A 20,863-nucleotide genomic window follows, 5' to 3' on the forward strand; every position below is an offset into this window, starting at 1 on the left:
CTGCTCTGGGCTCCAGTATGAAGCTGGAGATAAGTCAGTTGAGTGTCTCTGGGTTAAGCTTAGAAGCAAGAACAATAAGAGTGATGTCCTGGTGGGTGTCTGTTACAGACCACCAGACCAGGAGGACGAGGTAGATGAGGCTTTCTTTACTCAACTAGGGAAAGTTTCCAGTTCACAGGACCTGATTCTCATGGGAGACTTCAATCACCCTGACATCTGCTGGAAGAGCAATACAGCAGAGCACAAACAATCCAGGAAGTTTTTGGAGAGTGTTGCAGACAATTTCCTGGTGCAAGTGCTGGAGCAACCAACGAGGGGCCGTGCTTTTCTTGACCTGCTGCTCACAAACAGGGAAGATTTGGTAGGGGAAGTACAAGTGGGTGGCAACCTAGGCAGCAGTGACCATGAGATGGTCGAGTTCAGGATCCTGACCAAAGGAAGAAAGGAGAGCAGCAGGATACGGACCATGGACTTCAGAAAAGCGGACTTTGACTCCCTCAGGGAACTGATGGGCAGGATTCCCTGGGAGGCTAATATGAGGGGGAAAGGAACCCAAGAGAGCTGGCTGTATTTTAAAGAGACCTTATTGAGGGCACAAGAGCAAACCATCCCGATGTGCGGAAAGAATAGCAAATATGGTAGGCGTCCAGCTTGGCTTAACAAAGTTGTCCTTGGCGAACTTAAACGCAAAAAAGAAGCTTACAAGAAGTGGAAGCTTGGTCAGATGACTAGGGAGGATTATATAAACACTGCTCGAACGTGCAGGAATGAAATCAGGAAGGCCAAAGCGCAATTGGAGTTGCAGCTAGCAAGGGACGTGAAGGGGAACAAGAAGGGTTTCTACAGGCATGTTGCCAACAAGAGGAAGATTAGAGAAAGTGTGGGCCCCTTAGAGAATGAGGGAGGCGACCTAGTGACGGAGGATGTGGAGAAAGCTGAGGTACTCAATGTCTTTTTTGCCTCTGTCTTCACAGACAAGATCAGCTCTCAGACTGCTGCACTGGGTGGCACAGAATGGGAAGGAGGCGAACATCCCACAGTGCTGAAGGAACGGGTCCAAGACTATTTAGAAGGATTGGACATTCACAAGTCCATGGGGCCGGATGCAATGCACCCGAGGGTGCTGAGGGAGTTGGCTGAGGTGATTTCAGAGCCGTTGGCTATTATCTTTGAAAGCTCGTGGGAACAGGGGGAGGTCCCTGAGGACTGGAAAAAAGCAAATATAGTGCCCATCTTCAAAAAAGGGAGGAAAGAGGATCCAGGGAACTACAGACCGGTCAGCCTCACCTCAATCCCTGGAAAAATCATGGAGCAGGTCCTTAAGGAATCCATTTTAAGGCACTTGGAGGAGAGGAAGGTGATCAGGAACAGTCAACATGGATTCACTAAGGGAAAGTCATGCCTGACCAACATGATTGCTTTCTATGATGAGGTGACTGGCTCTGTGGATGTAGGGAAGGCGGTGGATGTGATATACCTTGACTTTAGCAAAGCTTTTGATACTGTCTCACACAGTATTCTTATCAGCAAGTTAAAGAAGTATGGGTTGGATGAATGGACTATAAAATGGATAGAGAACTGGCTAGAGCATAGGGCTCAACGAGTAGTGATCAATGGCTCCATGTCTAGCTGGCAACCGGTCACAAGCGGAGTGCCCCAGGGGTCGGTCCTGGGGCCGGTTTTGTTCAACATCTTTATTAATGATCTGGAGGATGGGGTAGATTGCACCCTCAGCAAGTTTGCGGACGACACTAAGCTGGGGGGAGTGGTAGATACCCTGGAGGGTAGGGATAGGATACAGAGTGACCTAAACAAACTGGAGGATTGGGCCAAAAGAAATCTAATGAGGTTCAACAAGGACAAGTGCAGAGTCCTCCACTTAGGAAGGAAGAATCCCATGCACAGCTATAGACTGGGGACCGACGAGCTGGGCAGCAGCTCTGCAGAAAAGGACCTGGGGGTAACGGTGGATAAAAAGCTGGATATGAGTCAGCAGTGTGCCCTGGTTGTCAAGAAGGCTAATGGCATATTGGGCTGCATTAGGAGGGGCATTGCCAGCAGGTCACGGGAAGTGATTATTCCCCTCTATTCGGCATTGGTGAGGCCGCATTTAGAATATTGTGTCCAGTTTTGGGCCCCCCACTACAAAAAGGATGTGGACAAGTTGGAGAGAGTGCAGCGGAGGGCAACCAAAATGATTAGGGGGCTGGAGCACAGGACTTATGAGGAGAGGCTGAGGGAACTGGGCTTGTTTAGTCTGCAAAAGAGAAGAGTGAGGGGGATTTGATAGCGGCCTTTAACTACCTGAAAGGGGGTTCCAGGGAGGATGGGGCTAGGCTGTTCTCGGTGGTGGCAGATGACCGAACAAGGAGCAATGGTCTCAAGTTGCAGGGCGGGAGGTCTAAGTTGGACATTAGGAAAAAGTTTTTTACTAGGAGGGTGGTGAAGCATTGGAATGGGTTACCTAGGGAGGTGGTGGAATCTCCATCCTTAGAGGTTTTTAAGGTGAGGCTTGACAAAGCCCTGGTTGGGATGATATAGCTGAGGTTAGTCCTGCTTTGAGCAGGGGGTTGGACTAGATGACCTCCTGAGGTCCCTTCCAACTCTAATATTCTATGATTCTATGATTCTATGCTGGCCCCCCGCACCACCCAGATGCCCGGAGCGAGTCCCCTGACTGTGGCCTCACGCCCTGCACCTCTTCCAGTCGGCTGCACTCGCAAGGCGCCAGCCTGCAGCCACAGAGGCTTGTCCATCTGTCACCCCAGCAGCAGATGTGGGTTGGGCCCATCCCCGCAGGCCATGGATTAAAACCGTCCTGTGCTAGCCCCTGGTGCAGAGAGAGCGGCAAGACTTTAGTGCGCAAGGCAGGAATGGGCTGGGACTGTGGCCCCCGGGGAGCTCCCTGACTCAGCAGCACCTCTGGTCTCAAGGGGAGACCGCAGGAGATGCAGCCCTGAAAAGTGAGACTCGTGGGGCTGCTGTGGCCTGCCGTACGACAACCCCCAGGGTGCCAGGAGCACGCCAGGTGTGCCACCATCCACATCCCGGCAGCGTAGGTGTTTCAGCAGCTAGGCCTGGCAGGTCCTGTCGTGCTGTCTGGGTAAGGCGGGGGCATTTAGTATATTGTGTGACATCAGTATGTCAGAATCATAATAATTCATGTGGGATATGCCATGTCAGGTACTGTTAGAATGGCTATAAAGTGCTAAGTAAGATGACGATGTTTATATTCATGTGTTATGTGTGTAGTAGAAGTTTATGAATATATTTGATGTATCTGTGTTTCGAATTGTGCTGGCTGGGACACATCCCAGATAGGATGGCAGCAGGACAATAGCCTGCTTAATGGCCCATTAAGTCACTCAGGGATGCAAGGGGCCCAGGAAGAAACTAAAGGCATACCTGAAGAGTTACCAGGGTTGGCCCATGTGACTCTGGACTCCATTTTAGTTCTTGTAACATTCCAGAAGACTGCATGGCCAGGGCCAGAGGGTATATAAGGCCAAGCCACAGAAACCATTTTGTCTTTGTTCCTGTTCAGCTGCGGACACACACCTACCTCTGGATCAATTCACTTGCAACTGTACCGAAGGACTTAGACCCATCCAGGTACTGGATGTGTACCAGAAGAACTGTACAAGTCTGCAACTCCACAATTCTTCTAGAAACTGGATGTATATGGACTTTCAGTCATTTGTAATTATGTGATTTGTTTTGACTCTTTAACATTTCTCTTATGGTTTATTTCTTTCTGTTTACAAAACACCTTTAGTTTTAGTTATTGCAGCGTGATATTTTGGGTAAGATCCAAACTTACATTGATCTGGTGCTGTGGCTGACCTTTAGGGTCAGAGGGAACCTTTTTAGTAAAGAGCAGAGAGTTTAAAGAACTGATCTCTTTACTGGACCAAGTGGCTCATTCGGGAGCCAGGAACTGGAATGCAGTAAAGAGGGCTGTGTGCTTTTGTGGACTGGCTTCTTGATAACCAGTGTGGGGAAATCAGAAGCGGTTTGGGAAGCCTGACTTCAGTGTCACCCATCAGCGCTGGGAGAATCTGCTCTCCGTTTACAGCCTGCCCTGATCTTGGTATTTACAGGTGGCTGCCCTGGGCACAGACGGGTCACAGGTCCCAATTACCCCATGGCGCAGGGCTAAGGACCAGGGTGTTGTCCTAGGGTTGGCAGGAGAGCGGGCGGTTGCAGCTCCCCTAGGGCCACCCCAGCGCACGGGAGCAATAGCGGTTCCTGTCTGGGGTCTGGGGCAGGGCACTGGTGAGTTTCCAGGCCAGGCCCGGTCAATGTGTCTCAGTGGAGCCCTTTGCCCCGGCTCCCTGCTGCTCCCCCTATGACCTCACCCCTATTGCACCCGGCTGTGACAGCCGCCACAACCAGCCTGGTCTCTGGGGCAACTCAGCTTAAGCGCAGCTTGTGCTGCCCCTTGTGCCCGGCTTCACGCCATGTGGGATGTGGGGAGGAAGGGACGGGTCTAGGTGGGGGCTCTGGGCCATGAGGAGGAGGGCACGGGGCTCAGTGGAGGCTCTGGACTGTGAGGAGAAGTGGAGAGGCTCAGTAGGGCACACGGGGCTAGGAGGAGCAGGGCTGTGGGCTCATAGTTGGCACTCCCCCAAGATGTTCCTTCTCCTCCCCTCCCCCAGTGTTACGGGCTGTGGGAGCGCGGTCGTCCCCCAGAGCTGGGCGCAGGGCCCTGGGCACTGGATGGCTGGCCCTGGGTGGGTCTGGGCGTCACCATCAGCTTGTATATCAGCCCAGGCTGGGTGTGGAAGCCGAGGCGGTGCAGGGAGTGCTGCGAGGGCTTGTTCTCGGGCAGCACCCCGGCATACACAGGGAAGCCGCAGGCATGGAGCTGTGCCGCCAGCACCCCAACCAACACCCCGATGTGGCCCTGGCCGCGGTGCCCAGGGAGGGTGTAGCCATGAGTCAGGGAGGCTACAGGGTCGGTGAGGGCCCAGGAGATGGGGTGCCCATCAGGGGTCAGCAGGCAGGCGCTGGGGAAGTGGCGGATCAGGAGGCCCATGTAGCGCAGGCTCCAGCTGTTCCCCCCAATCTTCCAGGTGTCGTTGAGCAGCTCGGTGTGGGCAGGGGAGACGGGGGCCAGTGTGAGCCCTTTGCCCGGCCTGTAACAAAGGGTAGGGGGTGATAGACCCAGCACAGGGAGAGGGTCAGCACAGGGGGGATAGACCTGGCATGGCTGGGGCTGAGCTGGGGGGAGGGGATTGACCAAACATCAGGGGAAATCGACCTGACTTGGGGGGCAGTGAGCTGGGGGGTGGGGGATCGACTGGTACAAGGGGGAGGGGAAATGGAGCTGGCAGGTCACAGCATGTGAGGGGAAGGAGGCTGGAGGGCACTGAGGTGGCACAGGGAGGAGGGGGTGAGTCTGAGAGGAACAGACCCAGCATGGGGCAGACCGGAGGGGAGGGGATGGACCCAGGGCCTGGCACGTGGGGGAAGGGGAGCTGACGGGGGAGGGATCGACACTCCCCAGGCCTTGCCACAGGTGCTGTCTGGGGGGGCCCAATCCAGCCCCAGCAGCATCACAGCTGCCAATGGGCCTTGGCCAAACCCTGACCCTCGAGACAAGAGCGCCAGGGCTCAGTGGGCAGCGACCCCTCTGTCCAGGAACCTGCCCCTGATGGGGAAGGGGGGCATAAAGGGGTCTTTACTATGAGCCCTCCCCCCACCAGAGGGGACAGTGCAGGGTCAGGGCAGTGCCCGGGTACGGCAGGGTTACAGGCTGCCCCCTCGCTGCTCTCTCCATCGTGGGGGGCAGAGACCAAGTAGCCTGCCTGGCCCTTCCTGCCCCGGAGCATGATGGGAAATCCTTGGCAGCATGTGCCCGAGGTCTGGGGCTGCGTGGGGGGCCGTGATGTTTCCCCCAACCCCTCAGGACCGTAAGCCTGAGGAACTCGCTGCCACTAGATCCAGGGGGCAACGGAGGCCTCTGGCCAGGCACCCCGGGGAGCTTCCCTGCCCCCTTCCCTCTAGCTCTGGCTGGTTGTGTCCATCACCCCGTTCTCCTTGCCCATGGCAGGGGGGCACCTACCGGTGCTGGGGCATGGCAGGCGGGTCTGGATGCAGCAGTGCCTGGTGATGATACGTCTCCACATCGACCCCTCTGCCCCTTGCGATGTCCCAGACAGCCTCACAGAACCCATCCTGCCGCCCTACAGGGACAGCCACGCACCGTGAGCAGGGGACCCTGAGAGGTGCCCATGGAACAGGGGGGGGGTCCCAAGCTTGGCTCATTCAGGATTCTGGGGTGCGGGTGGGGAGCAGATCCCAGGGCTGGATGGAGAAGGGGCCCAGCTGGGTTCCTTGGGGCTATGGCCCATGCGGGGGAGGTGCTCTGCGGCACTGTCCCCATGTGTGTGGGGCAGGAGGGGCTCACCCTGTATCAGGAAGGCCTGGCTCCAGTCCACAGCGTCGCTGCTCCCCAGCAGGGCCCGGCAGGCGCCCTCCTCCTGGTAGAAGGCCGAGTACAAGTTGGCGCAGTAATTGCCAGTGTCACACGCCATCTGCAGGGGGGACACTGCCTGGGGGTGAGCGCAGCCTCTTAGCCCCCTCCCCCTTGACCCTCAGGGACGGCAGTGGGAGCCAATGGGGGAGCCCCGAGGGCCAGGGGGAGCAGGGCACAAGGAGTCCCACAGCAGAGACTGAGGAGGTGTGACTGGGCAGGGGGGTCTGGGCAGCGGGAAGGGGAGACAGGCTGTGGGGCAGTGGGGCAGACAGAAGGGAGAGGTTAGAGATGACACCAGGAGGGGAGAGGGGCACGGAAGTGGGGGAGGAGGTGGGGCAGCTATGACATCAGGTGGACGAGGGGGAGGAGCAGAGATGGTGCCAGGCAGGGGGAGGGATCCAGCAAAGGGCCGTGCGGTGAGGGCCTGCACCTCTCTGCATGGCCGGGTAAGGACGAATTTGAACTCTGGCCATGAATCCACCAGCACCTCCTGGCCCGCCGGGTTCCCGCGGTTCACATGCATCACAGCGCCATAGACCTGCCAAGACAGGGAGGTTAGAGCCGTGAGAGGACAGGGGTGAGGGGCTGTCAGGGAGATGTCTACGATCCCTGGGATCGGTGCTGGGCCCCAGCGTTCACACTGTCCTTGGAGGAGCCCCTAGTGCGCCAGCCCCCCCAGAGGCCCTACTCTTCCCACAGGGCAGGCCACGCGGCCTCACCACCTCCAACACAGAGCCTCTGGGCTCCAGCCTCCTGCTTTGCCCCCTGAGCTCTGCCCAGCGCGTCCCCCTGAGCCAGATGGCAGGGACCGACCTGGCCCCTCTTCGGGGACTCAGACCCCAGCCCGGGCTGCAGGGACACACACACACACACACAAACACACAGCGTTGTCAAGCCAGGCGGCTTCCTAAGTCTCCCTTTGCACAGCACGGGGCGGCCTTGGGCCAGCAGCGAGATCTGAGAGTTAAAGCAGCATTGATGTGGTCCAATCCCCTCCCTCAGGCGATGGCCTGCCAGGCCCTGTCAGCGTTGGTACAGCTCAGTTTCTGGTCACAGGCACTTTCCATACCCAGCTCAGAGCTGTCTGACGTCCCCCCTCAGGGCTGGTCTCCTCAATGACGCTGGGTTTCATGCTGCTCCCAGCTCAGCTCTGCCTCTGTTTCCCCAGGGAGGGAGGTCGTGCGCTGGGTCCCTTGGCTGCAGCCTCAGGCTAGTTCTGCCTGAGCCCCTGTGACTCACATGTCCCGTGTGGAGATAGTCGTAGACCCTTCCTCTGCCCCACTCAGATACAGGGGTTTGCTTCCAGACAGGCAGACAGACAGGTGTCCTGAGCCTAACAGTCGTTCCTTAGTGTTACAGGTAGTGGGGAAAACCCTGTCTCCCTGCCAGCCGAGCTATTTGCATTTACACTGAAACCTCCGGTTGTTCACGCTTTGGCTGGCACTGGAAGAGGGACTGGATTTTGTCTGCAAGTGATACAGTCACTCCCAGAAGGGGGTCAAAGCCGATGTCCTGGAGGACCGTGATTCCCAGCACCACCGTCCCCGACCCTTCCTGTGTCTGTGCTGGGCTCTGAGCCCTCGCTAGGGCACCCGGCACCACATGTGGACCCTTCTTGCAGGTGGCTCGGTCTTTCAGCGTTCGCTGGGGCTGTACCGCACAGGGTCTGACAAGGGGGCAGAGGGGCTCGGAGGGCCCAGTGGCCTAGAGGTTAGTGCATCTGATGTACAGTCCCTTGCACCTCTGTCGGGGTGGAAGAGTGGCCTGTTTCTGGTCCTAACCCAGGAATCTCCAGCTCTACACCTGCAGCTGGGCCTCGGCCCGTAAGGGGCCATGCGTGGTAGTGGAATTTACATCCTCTCTGTGCCCGGAGCCTGTGGGAAGCAACGTTGGCAGGGTCCTCCCTGCATCGAGGCCACGCCCGCTGTCCTTGGCCCCTTTCCACCTCTGTGTAAGGGAACTGTTCGTCCTTTACTGAAACTTAATGGGCCTTTTTGGCTGGACATCTTCTCCCAGCGCCAAAGGACAGGGGAGGGTCGATGAGGAATCAGGCCCATGAGACAGACAGACCCCAGGGGCAGTGGGGAGAGGCCAGCGCTCCAGGTCAGTCTGATTGACAGGGCGGACAGGCCAATGGGGGAGCCAGGAGGGGGACAGGTCCCGTGCTCCGTGATGTGACTAGGGAGCTGCGGGCAGACCTAAGGACAACGCGATGCCCTGAGCCAGGCATTGGCAAGCCAGAGCTGCCCGAGGAGCAGTCCAGGGAGCCGAGCCGCACCGAGAGATGCAGCCAACCCGCAGCAGAGAAGCTGCCCAGGGAGCAGAGCTGGGCTGGGAGCAGAGAGCAGCAGCCACACTGGGCCTGGAGCTGGAGCCAGGGTGGGAGCCGTCCGGAGCCGGGTGCAGTGAGTGAGCAGCTGGAGAGAGTGAGGGGGGCCCTGGCAGAGGAGCTGGGGCAGGGAGACGCCACCAGCCACGAGGCTGCGCAGGCTGGACTGGGAGGGGGGTTGTGACCCCGACAGGGGCAGCGCTGGGGAGAAGGGTCCTGCCACCTAGAGCCTGGGGCGTGTGGCCACCATCCGACCCGCGGCGTCCCTGCAGTGCAACCAGGGCCTGGGACGTGTGAGAAACAGACTGTGAGTGTCCCTCTCACCCCAGAGACGCTGTGTCTCTGGGTCCCTGTGCCAGGGGGCGGCCTTGGGTGATTTACTTTAACCTGTCCCATTATTTTCCTCTATTATTTAATTGGTTGTTGTTTAAACAATCGTGTTTGCTCTGAGTTATACGCACTGATCAGTGGGTCTGGGAAGCGTCGGGTGCAGAGAGACACCCCATGGTGGGGACACCCTAGTCCCTGTCCTAAGTGACCAGGGCAAGTCTGGGGGGTCGAGCTCACAGGAATCCTGAGCCCAGCCTTGTCGGGGTTACAAGGCCTCTGCCACGCAGGAGGAGTGGGGGTGAGGGAGTCGTCCAGGTCAGGCAGGCCTCTGGTAAAGGGAGTGGGAGTGAGGCCTAAGATCCTTTTGCTAACCAATTACCTGGATAAGTCAGAGCTTGTGTGGCAGGCCGGAGGGGCTAGCTGGGCCCAGTACTGCCTTGTAACCCCTCAGTGTCTTCCAAGTAACTACCACCTTCTACCCACTGGGAGTCAGATGAGTACAACAGGATATGGGGACCGGTGCCTGGCATGGGAGCCCATCTGTAACCACGGCCCGTGCCCCAGAGGAGCTGGCTAGGCGACTGCTTTCCTCTGGCAGTTCAGTGCTGTCCTTCACTCTCAGAGCCTGAGCTTCACGCTGCCTCCTCAGCTGCCCAGAGGAGGAGTTAGCCCCTCTGTCCCCAGCAAACCCTATTTCCTCAGTCCTCCGCCATTTTGCTCATAGAGGCCCTGTTTGCCTATAAATGTTGCACCTCAGGAATTTTGCCGTCTCTCAGCAGGGCCCACCACCAGAGTCGGCTGCTCTCCTCACTTTGGGTTTACCCGACTCCCACTTCTGGGGCACCTCCTGGGTTCCCTTCCCAGGACCCATGCTAGGTCCTTGTAGGTCTCTTCATACCCAGAACTACTATCCAGTAATGCATCTGCTGAGTGCCCTGCACTGGGCAGCTCCTCAGACTTTTTAAGCTCGTGGGGGGGGCATCTCAGAGAGTTCTTCCAACCCAGCTGGGTTATACAAACCCTCCAGCAAGCGCTACCTGCCCCGTTAGCCAGTTGTGGAGACAAGTTCCCGGCAGAGCCGTGGCTTCCACAGACGTCACAGCCTGGGTCATTTCACACCCCAAACCTTTTCCTACAAGCCTCATTGGTCAGTTCACACGTCAGCAGTGGAGGCTTCTTAAACTGTTCCTAGTCCCCCGTATCCACGCTGTCCATCCAGCTGTGCACCTCCTGGTGTTGGACCCAGTAAGGGAGTGAGACACGGAGCCAGTCCACAAGATCAAACCACCAGCCTGCTGAAAGGCAGGGAGGTCGGCATCTGCATCCCCCTGCCTTAAAGTGGGGCCACAATTTGGTATCTAGGCTCCCTGCAGAATGGGCATCCTGGGGCTCTTTCCCACTTCCCCCTTGGTGGGGCCTCTCACCCCTCCTCCATCTCCAGCTCATGCTTCACTACTTCTCTTCATGTTTTTGCTGCTCCTCCCCTTTCAGGGACCGCTAGCTCCTTGGCTTTCAGCGCTAACTCCTAACACTTCAAATCTAGTGGAGGGGAACCGGGCCCTGAGGACACCCAGCTGGGGGGAATCAGGTCTGGAGGATGCCCTGCTGCTGCTTCTGTTACTCTTGGACTTTCGTCAAACCCTGCTTGGGTCTGGAGCCTGCTTCTGGGTCCCTCCATCCTCTCCAGCCTGCAATCAGCTGCGCCTTGTTGAACTCCCCGAGGCGGAGCCCTCTCTCCCTGCCCTGCTTTGCCATGCGTGTCTCAGGGCCGTGGTCCTACACCGGCTTCTTGCTGTTCCCTTTGACAAAGCTGTTTTCACTACTGGTGCATTCAGTATCCCACCACTACCACCAGCTGAAAGCAAACGGCCTGTGTCTCTTAGTGCTGAGAGCAAACGTAACCCGCTTCACCCACGGGGCAGCCAGGCAACATACGGCGCGGGGAAAGTGAGGCACACAGAGGGCTCATAAGACACTACAGAAATGCCCATTTCCCACAGGGCAGAGCTGGGGCTCCAGAGTCACGAGGGAACCCTGGGACGTTCAAAGACAGAGGCGGGGATGGTGACAGCCATGGGGACCATGATTGGCTGGCACCCAGCTGTTCCGCACGCTGAGGGGCTGCCATGGAGCTGCCCACATTTCCACTGGCTCACACAAAACCTCCCACATTGCGATGGGCTGGCCCAGAGCCACCCTGCTCTGATTGGATGGGCAGGTGCCGCCTGCTACACTGGGTGAGCAGCAGGTATTTTATTGGTGGGGTGCTGGGTTCGGAGTTCAGGAGGCAGGAAGGGCAAGTGAGGTGAGGCTCCCTGGGGGAGAGAGGGGCCGCCGCCACCCTCTCACCCTGGTGAGTAACCTACCACCTCCCCCACTGCTACCCTCCCCCCCACTGCTACCTCTACCCCGAAGCAGGCAGCCTGTGTGACGAAGTGGGAGCTTTCTGTAGTATGCTTCTCATTCCTATGTGCACCCAGGTTTCCCTGGCGTCTTGCACGACTCTGCACAGCATGGGAAGGGCAGGGACAGGGGTCCGACTCCCTAGCAGCCCGACTGGAGACCAGAGTCGGTAACAAAGGGAAATAAGCCCACACCTCTGAAAGGAGGATCTGGAGAGACCATAGAAACCCCGATGGCTGGGATGGACATTGACACAACCAAGTGCCCAGCAGCCGAGAAGGAGATTCCCCCCACTGCTCTGAAGCAGAGAGGCCCCAGCTGGAGACCCATGGCCAAGAAGGGTTGGGAGCGGGGGCTAAGAAATGACTTTTGGAGGGTATCAGCACCTGTCACTGGGGTCTAAGGACAAAGGGAGGGAGCTAGACACGGGGCCAGGATGGGCTGGGGCTTCACCTTCCCCCTGTGCTGACCTGAGGAGTTCCCGATGCTGTAGCCAGAGGACTAATGAACAACTACCATGTTTTGCCAAGGTGGTCGGTGTCTCTGGGCCCAGAACAAGCCTCCAGCAGTGGTCTGGCTGGGCTAGATTTGCTGCGGGGAGCCATGGAGGGAGACCCATCGCTGGAGTCCCAGGGCCAGCCATGATGGAGGCCGTGCACCTGCCCTAGTGGAGGTCTGTGGATTTCCCTGCCCTGCTCCCCCGGAACTGGAGAAGGGGCCTGTTCCCCAACCCAGTCTGTGCCCCATCACCCAGGGACACAGAGGGACCCTTCCCCTGCTCTCTGCCCAGCCCCAGGGTGGGAGGGATCTTGTCACCGGCAGTGTCTCAGGCAGGCCTCGCCGTAGCAGCCCCTCCAGCAGCCGCAGCTTGGAGGAGCAGCTCAGGATCAGCATCTCTGGCCAGGAAGGACCTTCACAGCTTCCAGTGGGACAGTGCGGGGGGCACCTGTGGGGCAGACAACCCATCAGTTCCCTGTGACTGTCTCCCACCCCCACAGACCAGCGGAGAGATCCCAGCCCTGCCAAAACTGTAAACACTATGTGTAGACCCTACAATAACTGCCCAGTCTGTGCGCACCCCCGTACTCACCAGAGACCACACAATAATTAACCAGTTTGTGTGCAGCCCCCATGTTCACCCAGAGACCCTGCACTAACTAACCAGGCTGTGCTCAGCCCCCATGTTTACCGGACCCCGTAATAAGTAACAAGTCTTTCCAAAGCTATCATGGTCACCACAGACCCTGCACTAACCAGTGTCTGTGCAGTTCCCGTAACCACCAGAGACCCTACAATAACTAGTGAGTCTGTGTGCAGCCCCTGTGAACCCCGGAGACCCTGCACTAACTAACCAGTCTGTGTGCAGCCCCTGTGCCCACCAGAGACCCCACCGTAAGAAGGTCACCCTAGGGGCATATGATGCCAGGGCTGTCTGAACAGGGCTAGGGTGGCCCCAGCTGCTCCCACTCACCTGGGGGCGAGTCTGTGCCAGGAGTTGGAGCAGTCCTGGGCACGCTTGGCGTCTGCCTGTCTCTGCTGTGTCCTTCAGGGGCTGCTCTAGTCCCTGAGCCCCGCACCGATGAACCATTAACAGAGTCTGTGCCAGCCCTGGGGCAGTGACGTCCTGCAGTCACATGGCACAGCTGATCCTGTTTTTGCTCTTTGCAGAGGTGGAGGGCCTCTGCGGAAATTCAGATGCACCCAGAATGCAGCAGGGCCAGAGCAGAGTGAGAGCAGGGGTTGCCTGCCCCCCAGCACCACTGATGCCCCTCCATCCCGATCGGCAGCCCCCTGCTATCCCAGCCCTGGCTGGGCTCCCTCTGCCAGTGCCCCTCAATCCCGCCTCATCTTGGTCACCACGTGTCCATGCTGCAGGTGTCTGAAGGCCAGAAGGGGGGTTCAGGAAAGATTTCTTCCAGGGTGGGGTCCCCATCGAGCATGGGTGGTGGTGGTTGGATGATACCCATATGGGTTCCACTGTGGGATGGTAGGTGGTAGATGGGGTGTGAGGTCAGAGGGGTTTTATTTCTGTACTGAAGCAGGTTCTCTTGGGCTATTTGGGTGCCCCTTCCATGATGGGATCTGCTTCTCTGCTGGAGTGTCCTTGTGTGACGAAGTGGAGATGCTCCTCATGTTTTAGCTGTGTGCACTCCTCGGTTTCTCCCTCACGTTACTCATGTGTTTCGGTGATGGGACCCGGTGTGTGATCAATGCGGAGAACAGGAGAGGGCAGACGGGCCTCCCCCAGCCTCATGTTCAGACAACGGGGAGACCCTCCTCTGCCCTCGTCAGTCAAAGCAGCTACGACAGGTTGTAACTTCTTGTGCAGGAAAGAGAAAAAGGGCTGGGAATGGGCTGGGGGAGGGGTCTGTCCAGTGGCTGGGGGAAGGAGAGTCTACCATGAGGGGTGTCGGGCCCAACAGTGGGACTCTGAGACCTGCTGTCGGTCGTCGCTGTAACTCATAGTTAAGCTGCTAGCGACGTCCTTCTACTCTGTGATCCTGAGAACTAATGAACCCTTCTCGCTTCCACACTGGCTATGAATCGCTTCTGACTGCAAGGCGTGGTGCCTGGCCCTTGGGGGGGGGGGGGGCGTGTAGGGCTCCCCAGGGTCCCATCCAGGGGGGCCACCGGGGTAGCTCGGGCAGAACGGGGGGAGGGCTGCACTGGTGTGTGCAAACCACATTGGGGGGAGGTGCAGACTCCGAACACAACAGTCCTGACTGGCTGCGCCCCAGGCGGTTCCAGAGCCCCGTCCCAGGGACTGCGTCACACGTGGTAGCAGAGGGTGCCTGGATGCAGACGAGTGTCCGGCAGTAAGTGATTCAGGAGCAGTGGGTGTAAGGGGAGTGGAGGGAACAGCGAGATGGAGTACCACCGTCTCCTTACGAAGCACACTGTAGAGCTGAGCAGAGAGAGGTTTGCGCGTTAGAAGGCTGGCCGGGGCACAGCTGATTGCCCAGCTGCAGGAGAGAAACCGGTCTCTAGAGCCAGACCCTCACCCAAAGGGGAGTTCCAGGGGGCTGGGAGTGGCAGCCAGCAGGGGGTCTTCACAGCCAAGCTCCCCCCTGGATGTGAGACAGTTGGGGATCAAACTACGAATAAAAGAGCTAGAAAAGCAGCAGGAGCCTGAAAGGGAGGGAAAAGAGCAACAGCGGCAGCATGCGAGAGATCAACAGGAAAAACAGAGACAGGATGAACTGGAGTCGGCCAAGAGGACGGGCACCGTGGTGAGTGTGGGTAGAGCCCGGGGTGCCAACTCTGCAGGGCACATAGACATTAAACTTGCTGCCCCGTTCAAAGAGGGAGGGAATAGAGATGCTGTGACGCTGGCTGAATTAAGGAGACCATTTATGATATTATCTAACATCCCAAGGGACCTGGCCCCAGAGCTTTGGAAAGACCAGTCCCAGCTGCTCTCCAGCCCCAGCCGCGCAACAAAGTGCTCAGGGCAGGGAGCGGGTGAGCAGCCCCCTGCTGAGCCCTGCCCCACAGCACAGGCCCCCTAGCACTGCCCGGGCACTGGGGCAGCCCTGTGAGCAGAGAGTGTCCCCCACTGAGTCCTTGCCCGGCTCCCTGTAGCACTGGGGCCAGCACTGACGGCCAGGGGAGAGTGCCCCTACTGCGCCCTGCCCTGCCCCAGGGGACAACGGAGCAGGAGCCAGTCCCTTGACCAGGCCCCGGCTCCCTCAGGGCTTAGAACCGAGCCCCCCGCCGGCTGCTTGTGGGTCCCCTCTCTCGGGCAGTGGAGCAGGGGGCTGAGCAGGTCTCAGTGGCATATTACAGGGAGCCCAGCCAGCATCCCCTCCTCGCCCTGCCCAGGGATGGAGGGAGCCAGTGGGGCCAGTCCCTGCACTTCCCAGCAGCCAGGAGAATCTCTGACCAGCCCACGGCCTCTGTGCCCCACATCTCAGCCCCGCCGTGCCAGGCTGGCCAATCCCCGAAGGCTATGAATAAAAACCGTCCTGTGATAGCTTGTGGCGCAGAGAGAGCGGCAGGACTTTAGTGCGCAAGGCAGGAATGGGCTGGGCCCGTGGCCCCCGGGGAGCACCCTGACTCAGCAGCACCTCTGGTCTCAAGGGGAGACCGAAGGAGATGCAGCCCTGAAAAGTGAGACTCGTGGGGCTGCTGCGGGCTGCCGTACCACAACCCCCAGGGTGCCAGGAGCGTGCCAGGTGTGCCGCCACCCACATCCCGGCAGCGTAGCCGGCCCAGAGGGGGAGTGAGGATGAGGGCGATAGATCTGGCATGGGTGGGGTGAGCCTGGGGAAGAGGATTGACCAAACATCAGGGGAGATCAACCTGACTTCGGGGCAGTGAGCCGGGAGGGGGGGAGGGGAAATGGAGCAGGCAGGATGCAGCATGTGAGGGGAAGGAGGTTGCAGAGCATTGAGGTGGCGTAGGGAGGAGGGGGTGAATCAGAGAGGAACAGACCCAGCATGGGGCAGACAGGAGAGGAGGGGATGGACCCAGGGCCTGGCACATGGGGGGAGGGGAGCTGACGGGGGAGGGATCGACACTCCCTGGGCCTCGCTGCGGGGACTGTCTGGGGGGCCCAATCCAGCCGCAGCAGCGTCACGGCTGCCAATGGTCCTTGGCCAAGCCCCGACCCCCTAGACAACAGCACCAGGGCTCAGTGGGCAGCGACCCCCCCTGCCTGATGGGGAAGGGGGGCATAAGGGGCTCTGTGCTGCGAGCCCCCCCCCCTCAGTGGGGACAGTGCAGGGTCAGGGCAGTGCCCGGGTATGGCAGGGTTACAGGCTGCCCCCCCCCCGCTGCTCTCCCCACCGTGGGGGGCCAGAGCCCAAGGAGCGGGCGTGGCCAGCCCTGCCAGAATGATTGGAAATCCCTGGCAGCATGTGCCAGCAGTCTGGGGCTGCGTGGGGGGCCGTGGTGATTCCCCCAACCCCTCAGCACCATGAGCCTGGGGAACTCACTGCCACCAGATCCAGGGGGGCAACGAAGGCCTCTTGTCAGGCACCCTGGGGAGCTTCCTTGCCCCCTGCCCCCGCCTTTTAGCTCTTGCTGGTTGTGTCCATCACTCTGTTCTCTTTGCCCATGGCAGGGGGGCACCTACCGGTGCTGGGGCATGGCAGGCGGGTCTGATGCAGCAGTGTCTGGTGCTGATACGTCTTCACATCGAGCCCCCTGGCCCTAGAGATGTCCCGGACGGCCTCACACACCCCATCATGCAGCCCTGCAGGGACAGCCACGCACCGTGAGCAGGGGACCCTGAGAGGTGCCCATGGAACGGGGGGTTCCCAAGCTTGGCTCATTCAGGATCCTGGGGTGAGGGTGGGGAGCAGATCCCAGGGCTGGATGGAGAAGGGGCCCAGCTGGGTTCCTTGGGGCTATGGCCCATTTGGGGGAGGGGCTCTGCGGTGCTGCCCCCATGTGTGCGGGGCAGGAGGGGCTCACCCTGTATCTGGAAGGCCTGGCTCCAGTCCACGGCGTGGCTCCTCCCCAGCAGGGCCCGGCAGGCGCCCTCCTCCTGGTAGAAGGCCGAGTACAAGTTGGTGTAGTAATTGCCAGGGTCACACGCCATCTGCAGGGGGGACACTGCCTGGGGGTGAGCGCAGCATCTGAGCCCCCTCCCCCTTGACCCTCAGGGACAGCAGCGGGAGCCGGTGGGGAAGCCCTGAGGGCCAGAGGGAACAGGGCACATGGAGCCCCACGGCAGAGACTGAGGTGGTGTGACTGGGCCGGGGGTTTGGGCAGTGAGAAAGGGAGCCAGGCTGTGGGGCAGACAGAAGGGGGAGGGTAGAGATGACACCAGGCAGGGAGAGGGACAAGGAAGTGGGGGAGGGGGTGGGGCAGAGTTGGTGCCAGGCAGGGGGAGGGACCCAGCAAAGGGCCGTGGGGCGAGGGCCCGCACCTCTCTGCGAGGCCAGGTGAGGACAATTTTGAACTCTGGCCACGAATCCACCAGCACCTCCTGGCCCGCTGGGTTCCCGCGGTTCACATGCATCACAGCACCATAGACCTGCCAAGACAGGGAGGTCAGAGCCGCGAGAGGACAGGGGTGAGGGGGTGTCAGGAGCTGTCTATGATCCCTGGGATCGGTGCTATGCCCCAGCCTTCACACTGTCCTTGGAGGAGCCCCTAGTGCGCCAGCCCCACCAGGGGCCCTACTCTTCCCCCAGGGCAGGCCACACATCCTCACCACCTCCGAGACAGAGCCTCTGGGCTCCAGCCTCCTGCTTCATGCCATGAGCTCTGCCCAACGCATCTCCCTGATCCAGACGGAAGGGACCAAATCTGGCCCCTCTTCGGGGACTCAGGCCCCCAGCCCGGGCTGCAGGGACACACACACACAGCGTTGTCAAGCCAGGCGACTTTCTGAGTCTCCCTTTGCACAGCACGGGGCGGCCTTGGGCCAGCAGCGAGACATGAGAGTTAAAGCAGCATCAATGTGGTCCAGTCCCCTTCCTCAGGCGATGGCCTGCCAGGCCCTGTCAGCGTTGGTACAGCTCAGTTTCTGGTCACAGGCACTTTCCATACCCAGCTCAGAGCTGTCTCACATCCTCCCTCAGGGCTGGTCTCCTCAATGACACTGGCAGGGGACACGTGGGGAGTTTCATGCTGCTCCCAGCTCAGCTCTGCCTCTGTTTCCCCATGGAGGGAGACCATGCACTGGGTCCCTTAGCCGCAGCCTCAGGCAAGTTCTGCCTGAGCCCCTGTGACTCACATGTCCCGTGTGGAGATGGGCGGGGACCATTCCTTTTCCCCACTCAGATATAGGGGTCTGCTTCCAGACAGACAGACAGACAGGTGTCCTGAGCCTAACAGCCGTTCCTTACTGCCAGCCGAGCTATTTGCCCTTACACTGACATCTCCAGTGTGAAGCTCTGGATCCGGTGGCTCATGCCCTTGGCTGGCACTGGAAGAGGGACTGGATTTTGTCTGCAAGTGATACCATCATTCCTAGAAGGGGGTCAAAGCCAATGGGACAAATAGCAGGGCAGGAGAGAATTTATTTAAGTTCAGCACCAATGTGGTGTGGCAAGCAACCGGCTCCCCTCTAGTGGGTCTCATACTTGTACTGTTTGTAGTGGGCCAGGGCATCTCCAGTCACCCCATCTTCCCCAAGGAGAGGGTAAGGACCCCAGCCCACCCGCTCCTCCAGGTCCCAGCCCAGCAGCTCTATGAGAAGCAGCTATGTACTCTTGGCACCATGCTTTCAACTGCACACTCTTCCCCTGCAGTGATTTTCCTTCTCCTTCAGGCTTCTTGAACCTGGTACCTTCCTCCTAGCGGCAGCTCCCCAGAACACTGCATACCTGTCTACTGTACAGCACTGCTACTTCTCCAACTCACACACTGACTGTTTGGAGCAGAGGGCTTTTATGAAGCACCTGGCTGGTCCTTAATTGGCCTCAGCTGCTCCTAATTCCCCCTAATGGCTCCTAGTTAGTCAGTGGGGAACAGAGCCCTGAGCATTCTGGGACTCACATATCTCCATCCACCACTCTTCTATTGTTGTTGGAGGAGCCTGCTGCCCTGGGGAGCCCCTGCTGCTACTACTCCTTCCTGGGGGCCCTGCCTGCTTGTCCCCTAGCTGGCTGTGGGGACCTGCTGCTTCCCCCTATTGCCATGAGCACCCTTCCCCTGCTGCTACTGCTGCCGCCCTCTCTGGCCCCAGGTCTTGGGGCGCCCCTTCCCTTCCCTTCCCTTCCTCATTCCTTGTTATTGCCCCATGCTTCTTTTGCAGCTTTCCCCACCCTGTTGCCTCCTTCCTGCTTTGGTTTGTTTGCCCCAGGTTGGTTTGTCTGCCCTGCCCCAGGTTGGTTTGTTTGTTTGTTTGCCCTGCCCTGCTCCTGCTTTGTTTGTTTGTCTGCCCTGCCCTGCCCTGCCCCTGGTCTGCTTGTTTGTTCCTTTGAACTGCCCTGGCCCTACCTTGGTTTGTTCCCTGCCCCGCTCAGGCTCACTGGGTTTGCCCCTGAGCCTTTCCAGCCCTGCCTTAGCCCCACCCTTCTCCCTTCCGCTGCCCTTTTCCCCCTCTGCCCTGTCCCAGTACTCCTGTCCCATGGTGCTCATGGCCTCCCTCTAATTGCCCCCCCCTGTTTTTTTGTTGCCCCCCCACACACTGCACCCCCCCTTGAGTTGCAATAGTCCTTTCCCCCAGTGCAGCCGGAGGAGCCGGTGTTCCACCCAGGGCTGGTGAGTGTGTTCCTCGTGCCCCTGCCTGGCTTGGTCTTCCCTTCTACCCCTGTCTTGGCGCCCTCCTCCCCTGCTTTCAGCCTAGCGGGGAGGAGCGGTTGCCGTCCCTTCCCCCCCTCCTCCCGCTCCCTTCCCCCAACCAGTCTCCCCCCTCCCTTCTTCACCTCTCCTTCCTCTTCTGTGCCCACCCCCAATGGACCCGTCCCTGTCCCCTCCCACGATGGCGTGTGTGTCTGGGGCCAGGACCCCCTCCCTGGACGCCCTTTCCCTGAGCCTCCCCTCCCGTCCAAGGCATCTGGCCTCGCTGCCCCTGCTGAGCCACCGGGCATCGGGCCCGGGGCTCCGGCGGCGGACACCTCAGGTGGGGCCTCTAGGGCCTCTGCTGCTGCTCCAGCTCCCGCCCCCCCTGTTCAGGGGGGTGTGCCCTCGGCCGGGAAGAAGGGCCGCGGGAAGAAAAAGGGCAAAGGCCCTGCCCGGGCGGCACCCCCACCTGTGGTGGGGTCTGCTCCCTCCCCCACTGTCCCTTCCCCCGCTGTTCCCTCCACCAGCTCTGGGGGCGGCGCCGCTCCCAGAGCGTACGCCCAGGTCGCTGCGAGTCCTCCGCCCGCCGCCGTGTCATCTGGCCCGCCCGCCGCCTCCAGCACCATCCCTGGAGGCCGGGGCCCCTTCCCCACCCTTACCAGGAGGCATGGGGTCCGCTGCCTCCTGGTGCCTGCCTCGCCCCACGTAGAGACCTACGTGCGGGCGTTGGCGCGGGTGGTGGGGCCCACGGCCGTGGTGGCGGCCTCCAAGATGTACGGGAAGGTGGTCTTCTTCCTGGCATCGGAGGCTGCTGCCCAGGAGGTGGTGGTGACAGGCCTGGCGGTAGGGGGCGTCCACGTCCCTGTGGAGCCCCTGGAAGACCTGGGCGTACGGGTGGTCTTTACCTCTGTCCCGCCCTTCCTCCCCAATGCCGCCCTTTTGCCCCTCCTCTCTGCCCTGGGGAGGCCCATCTCCACCATCAGCCCGCTTCCTCTCGGCTGCAAGGACCCCGCCCTCCGCCACGTCCTCTCCTTCCGCCGGCAGGTGTAACTGCAGCTGCCGCCGGCGGCGCGTGGCAGGGAGGCGCTAGAGGGGTCGTTCCTGGTGCCCCATCAAGGGGCCCAGTATCGGGCCCACTA

General features: G+C 59.8%; 1 protein-coding gene across 2 annotated transcripts; it reads right to left on the minus strand.

The window, feature by feature from the left end:
• Nucleotides 1–3,403: 3,403 nt before the first annotated feature.
• LOC137154819 (glycine N-acyltransferase-like protein 3) lies at nt 3,404–17,529 on the minus strand. 2 transcript variants are annotated; one of them, XM_067550664.1, is made up of 8 exons: nt 17,419–17,529; nt 16,962–17,088; nt 16,621–16,740; nt 12,360–12,489; nt 6,912–7,019; nt 6,413–6,539; nt 6,068–6,188; nt 3,404–5,138 (listed from the first exon to the last, which is right to left on the minus strand). In XM_067550664.1, the coding sequence occupies exons 3-8, from the start codon at nt 16,632–16,634 to the stop codon at nt 4,661–4,663; spliced, it is 978 nt and encodes a 325-aa protein (XP_067406765.1). In that variant the 5' UTR covers nt 16,635–16,740; nt 16,962–17,088; nt 17,419–17,529; the 3' UTR covers nt 3,404–4,660. The 2 variants fall into 2 exon arrangements, with proteins under 2 accessions (XP_067406765.1, XP_067406766.1); XM_067550665.1 differs by lacking the exons at nt 16,621–16,740; nt 16,962–17,088; nt 17,419–17,529 and adding an exon at nt 13,015–13,087.
• Between the last annotated feature and the right edge of the window lie 3,334 nt (nt 17,530–20,863).

This window comes from Emydura macquarii, unplaced genomic scaffold (assembly GCF_026122565.2).
Source record: "Emydura macquarii macquarii isolate MOO-44397 ecotype Brisbane River unplaced genomic scaffold, CSIRO-AGI_Emac_v2 contig_1305, whole genome shotgun sequence".
Taxonomy (NCBI): Eukaryota; Metazoa; Chordata; order Testudines; family Chelidae; genus Emydura; species Emydura macquarii.